We start from the raw sequence: 6501 nt of genomic DNA, 5'->3' as shown, positions 1-6501 counted from the left end.
TTTCATGTAATATGATTTGCAACTTCAGAGTACCGGCACTTATTGAAATAAGCACAAACGATTTAAATATTGAGATTATAGTGTTGTTGTAATTTTAGCCAACTGTGTTTATATCGGAAACATTAACGAAAACCAACAGGCTGTTGTCTGCTCTTTGGTCGGGTTGTTATCTCTTTGACACATTCCCAATTTCCATTTTCAATTTTAGAAAAAACATATCTGTCTCATATTTGTCTTTCACCTATTGTAATTATAAAAATTGCATTTACATGCATAGTTTTTCAGTTCAAGGATTTTTACTAGCTTACAAATTCTATGATTTACTTTTTATTCAATAAATCCAATTTAGAATGATAGCTCTGGTGATTATTTTGATGGCTACGTATAACGAGGTTGGAAAAGATATTTGTCTAGCCAAAAAAGAAGAGAATCGTTTTACTAGCTTAAGAAACCAGTTGAAAAGTTTCGAAAAGACCATCAGTGACTTGGAAAAGGGACTCAAGGGTTAGTTCGAGTAACTTTGTAGTTATCATGAAGTTCCAGCTATTTTTTTCAAAAGAATAAAAACGCAACGTAAACTGGCACATTTTAAAAGTGTGCATTTTTTCTTTAATTCATTGTATGATTTGACAGTCTTACCTATTACTTATACATCTATGTTAGTTAAAACTTATATTACTTACTTTGCAGATGCGTTCGACTCCAATTGTTATTGACACGGATTGAGACTAACAACCAAGAAATAGCCAATATGTCCGAAATGGCGTTAAACAAGAATCATAAATGAATTCATTTATTTTAGATGAAGATGTAGATTCAAAAAAATAAACAAGCTTTGTTTGAAATATAGACATTTGAATTAAGTTTAAAACATTGTTGTGACGTTATTCTATTGTTTTACCTGTTCTTTATTTCAATGATTGGACTATCATTTACCTGTAAGAAACCATTATGTCACCTTTAGCTGTCCAATATTTTTAAGAATAGCCCTTCTCTTTCTTCAAAATATTGGACAGCTAAAGGAAGCATAACTAATTCTTACAGGTAAATGATAGTTCAATGACTGAAATAAATAACTATTAATTACCCTAATTGTTTTCATCATGTAAAGAAAATACAACCAAAGAACAAATGACAATTTTTTTTTTATTAAAGTCAACTTCGAATATAATAATTTTGTCACTCATCAAAACGGTTTCTTGAGGCAAAAAATCACTTTCAAATTGATTTTTAACACTACCAATACTTGTATCACAGCCATTTTTCATTTGTTTTGGGGTTGTCTCTTTTCGCACTAATTCAATAAGTTGATTATGCTCGTTGTAAGTCTTGTTTTTGTTGCCAGTCTTATTTTTGTTGCTTTTATGCATTTCTTTTTTCAAAAGATTTTTCCTCGTCCGTCAGAATTGACCTCTGCTGTTGCTCTTATTCTTCCTACTATTATTTTCAACTACAATTAAAATGAAGAAAGTAATAAAGTAATGCTTCGAAAATTTGATAGATCATGCTGCAATGCAAGGGCCTCGAACAACATACACCTTATCCTGTGTACATAGTGCGAATCTAGAACTTCGCTTATGAACGACGAGGAATATGGGAAGCAGAGTCTGAATAAAGGAAGACCTTACCGCATTTTATCTGTTAAAAAACAATCGTGTGTCCGATTCGCACTTTATTCGCAGTGATCATTTGTTAATAGAGTTATTTTCATAAGTAAATTGAGACAAAATTACGTTTCGGTAACATTTAAAAAACTCAAGGGACTCAATACACAAATAAACGAAAAAAGATCGATACGAAATTGCAGAAACAAAAAACAACAGAAAACAAGGGGGGGGGGGGGAGGTATCCAGGTGGTACCGATTGGTTAAACAATAACAGTCTTTTAAAATTCCAATAAAAGAATATAACTTATTGCATATTGTTATCTCTTCGTTTGTTCATATTAATTATGTATTTGAAATAAAATCGACTGCGGTGCACTCGATATGGTTCAACCTGTCTTCATATGCTATTCTTTTTCTTCATTAACCCTGTAAAGAATAAAACACGAGAAGAAACAAGAAACTAATGGGAGTGGACTACATTTAGAAATATAATATATATAAAACTTGCCATTCTTAGCTGCTTTGACTATATCCTCTCTGTAATCCGCACCGAAATAATGTATCTGAATAGATTCTGAATATTATACACATTTGATTTTAATCCAAAGTTTGAAACAACACAATCCCTAATAACGACATCTCTTTCTTTGTTTTTACATAAGGCATATACTTTCATCACTTTATCTATTTTGAAACAAAAAACGCATGTTAAGGTATTTACGGAAACTATGACTATGAGCAGAAACTATGAGTAGTCCATGCGCACGCAAAAATCATGATATGCATACCCTGTGTCTTATTCTTCATATAGCAATACATGTTGTTTACCTTTAGCTGTACTTAAGTTGAGCTACTGTTCAAAGGGGCCAACATGTAGGATATATTTTACTGAACAGAAGTTTTTTCACAAAACAATGTTCATACTTAATGAAAATAAATCTTTGCTTGCTTTTTCTTTTGCTTTACCTTTTTGGACGTGTTAATCAATGTTTTAAGTAAGATATAATCCTCTAACAATCCATTCTGTAAAATATTGAACAGGTCTTCGGCCTGCGGCCTCAGACCTGTCCAATATATTACAGATTGGACTGTTATCGGCTTATATCCCTTATGCTCTTCAACTTCTTACTTTATTAGGCTTTATTTTAACTTTTTTGGATTCGAGCGTCGCTTATGAGTCTTTTGTAGACAAAACGCGCGTCTGGCGTGTATATAAAACTTAGTCCTGGCATCTATGATGAGTTTATTTACGTTATTATCCACGAAAATAAATATTGGACATGTATTTTGTTTCCAAGCAAATACACTCGCTTGGAAGCATATAAACTTATTTATGTATTTATTGATCATAATGGATACTTTGCATTATAAATTTGATTGTGACTAATGGTTGAGGTTTGTTCCTCAATGATATTATCAATCTGGTAGTCAGCACTTGTATAGTGTCAATATCATAAATCTTCATTGCAATGGTGATATAAATAAATTATCTATAAAATGTAAATTTATGGATTTCATTTTCCAGGAAAAGATCCATGGATGTATTTGGCAAAACATTTTAAATCTTTATACTATCAGTGCTCTTCAACTTCATTCATTGCTTTTTACCTCTAGGGTCAATGAGTGTAATAGAAACAAAGGGAATGTTAAAATAAAATAAATGCAATTAATTATAATAGGAAAGCAAGACAGAAATAAGGTAGTCCATAAATGATTTTTCTAGGTTGAATATTTCCAGAAAAACATGCTATCAGTGATGGTGGATGTAAAAAGGACTGGTACAGATTTAAAGATCACTGTTACTATTTGAGCAAAGAAAAGAAAAGTTGGTTTGATTCTGAGGTATGGCAATATACACATCGTCTGAATATGTGAAAACTTTACGAAAGAGTTCCCCATTGGACTGATTAGAATTATGCACGGCTTGCAACAACTACGCCCTCAGCACTTTTTGAATCCCATGCCTCTGTGAGTTGTTGGCAAGTACGTCAGAACAGTACCCTACAAACTATGTTAAGCCACAAATTAAAGTCTTTAAAAATAAATAGTCGTCAGACCGGTCATGCCTTTTCTCACCCCTTTTATCTATGTTTGTACCACGTTCAGTAAGTAATGTATTGTGGCATTTTGTCTGTTTATACTTTGACGATCAGCTAATGTTGTGTATCATGAAGGTTGACAATTTTAATCATACATATGTGTGCTGTTTCCAGGTATATTCTATATTTTCTGATGATTAGTTTAACCCTTTCTGGTCACTATAAAGCGTTACAATTCATATTTGGACGCAACAAATAAATAGTTATTGGAAAGATACTGCCAATGCAGGAATAATACAGAAACAGGAAACATAAAGATTATTTATCTTACTACACAAATCCTTAAAAAAAAAGTAGGATATGAATATGATTGAAAATGGATAAACTATCCATTAGCAAACTGACCGAGGAACGAAGACTCAAACAATTACAGGTCACCCTTCAATAATTCATATGTCTGGTTCGTGTTGAAAAATAAATTAAATTTATAATCTGCTTACCCTTCCGAAGCATCTGATATCATCCCCATATTTTGGTGGGATCCGTGTTGCTTAGTCTTTAGTTTCTATGTTGTGTCTTGTGTTCTATGATTTGTCTGTTTGTCTTTTCATTTTTAGCAATGGCTATATTTGAGTTTGATTGTGTCTCTGGTATCTTTCGCTCCTCTTTTATTAAACATGAAATAGATGACACTTAAAAAATACGAGAAACGAAAGTGAACAGAAAATCGATTTGTACCCGAGGTCGACAAGAAATGCACTTGCTCATTGTTGAAGGCCGTACGGTGACCTATAGTTGTTAATGTCTGTGTCATTTTGGTCTCTTGTGAACAGTTGTCTCATTGGCAATCATACCACATCTTCTTTTTGAAATTTGTTATAAATTTGTTCTCATATATGTTGCCCAAACCTGAAATGATTCAAATGTCTGCTTACAAATGAATGTGACCGTCTTTTTAGCCTGAAATATTGACACTGTATGTTTCGGTATGTTTATGATGAGTGAACAAAGATCATCTTCAAACGACATTTTACATTAAGTTTGTATTTATCCTGACTTTCGTTCGAAAAAAATAGAGACGTTCCTAAATCCTGTTTTTGCGGGATCAGAATACAGAAAAAAAAACAATATTGGCTGAGATGCAACTTCTGTATTGTATTGGCAGTTTTCATCTTATTATGCTGAATAACGGAGTAGGTATTTACTTAAAAACATTTGGGCATGTTATACTATGTTTTTAATTTGCAGTTTTCTTTTCTGATTTTACAGAGGTATTGCCGAGCAGAAAACTCATCACTCGTCACCATTAATGATGTTAATGAGAACAATTGGTTAATGTCAAAGTTGAAAGGTAAATTAAAATAAATACTCTCTCTTTCTCTCCTCACAAACTTATGCAAGCACAAAGGAATCACAATACATACTTTTGTTTCATATATCATAGTTTGTTTTCTGTATACATGTTGTTCTGTTATAAATAGTACAGCGGCTTTGTTGTATATAATGTGTTACTTAGTTTGTAATGGAATAATTGTATAATACAAGATTGTATTCAGCAAACCGTGTTGTGATTGCATGGATAGGAGCAACCGATTGTGATTCAGACAAATGGATATGGGCATCAACATTTGCACCTGTTAAGTATTCTAATTGGCACAGTTCTGAACCTAATGGTTACACAAAAGAAAATTGTGCCGCGATTTATCAAAAATATAATGGGAAATGGATTGATGGGATGTGTAAAAATAAATTGGATTATGTTTGCTAGAGACATATTGTAAGTGTATAATACATAAATGATATATAATTAGAGTTAACTGAAATTAATTTTTAAAATGAAATGTTTGAATTTGTCAAAAAGAATCACTACAAAATAAGATGAACTCATAATAAGTTGCTCTAAAAAATATCAGATCTCCAAGAAATAAATCAGAACTAATAAATGATAGATGAAAAAATTAAAATATCAATTATCTAAAAACAAATATTTCAATTATCCAAAAACAAATATCTTAATTATCTAAAAACAAATAATTTATGTTGATAAATAGAAAATAAATTAAAACAAATTTGATGTTAAAGGCGTGTCTAAGCTAGTAATTTAAACATTAATTTCTTATGTAGTTTTCTTTTAATTTCAGACACTTACCTGCCGGCCAAAAAAAGATGTATGAAGAACACAAAAAACTACGACAAACAAGATATGATCTGATTTCTTAAATAAATATCTTAAAATTGAACGATATTTATCGTTAGATTGTTTTCTGAAGACTTTCATGATTTGTTTTTATCGGACCAAATTTTGCTAGTTATGCTTTTGAAGTCGATATCCGTTCTTTTAATTAGGTGTGTTCACATTTATTTGCTATATACAGATAAGTTACTAACAGTAGACACTATTTGTTTTTTCAAATTCTACTTGGTAAAATCATTTGTTCAGGCTTGACAGATTTGTTTGTGATTTTATTTTTGCTTCACATGTTTTTTTTCTTCATCTCTCTGTGTGTGTAATATTTCAATAGTTTTCATAAACACTTAGCCCTTGTGCAGAAAAAAACCAATTGTCTTTGTGAATATACAAATGTGGCCTTCAACAATAATTTGTTACATAAAAAAAGATAGCACCATGCCAAAACATAAAACCGACGACAGATCGAAAACAATAACAAATATGGGCAACACAAGTCTCTGGAAAAGCATGTTTTAAACTCAGGTGTAAATGAAGGGTAAGCAGTTTCTGCTCACCAGAAATTTCCAATAAAATGATATACGTACGTAACTTGACGTACGGACCTAATGGAACTTGTCATTTTTAACCATTGAATTTGATTAAAAAAAAATCGTTATTACAAAGT

General features: G+C 31.4%; 1 protein-coding gene across 1 annotated transcript; it reads left to right on the top strand.

The window, feature by feature from the left end:
• The first annotated feature begins 231 nt into the window (after positions 1–231).
• On the top strand, positions 232–5886 carry LOC139482875 (snaclec bitiscetin subunit beta-like). The gene is made up of 5 exons (XM_071266907.1): positions 232–504; positions 3346–3449; positions 4916–4997; positions 5203–5423; positions 5788–5886. Exons 1-4 carry the CDS (start codon positions 351–353, stop codon positions 5412–5414), a joined length of 552 nt encoding a protein of 183 aa, XP_071123008.1. The 5' UTR covers positions 232–350; the 3' UTR covers positions 5415–5423; positions 5788–5886.
• Positions 5887–6501: the final 615 nt, after the last annotated feature.

This window comes from Mytilus edulis, chromosome 7 (genome assembly GCF_963676685.1).
Source record: "Mytilus edulis chromosome 7, xbMytEdul2.2, whole genome shotgun sequence".
Lineage (NCBI taxonomy): Eukaryota > Metazoa > Mollusca > Bivalvia > Mytilida > Mytilidae > Mytilus > Mytilus edulis.
This window is presented reverse-complemented; position numbering and strand designations above follow the sequence as displayed.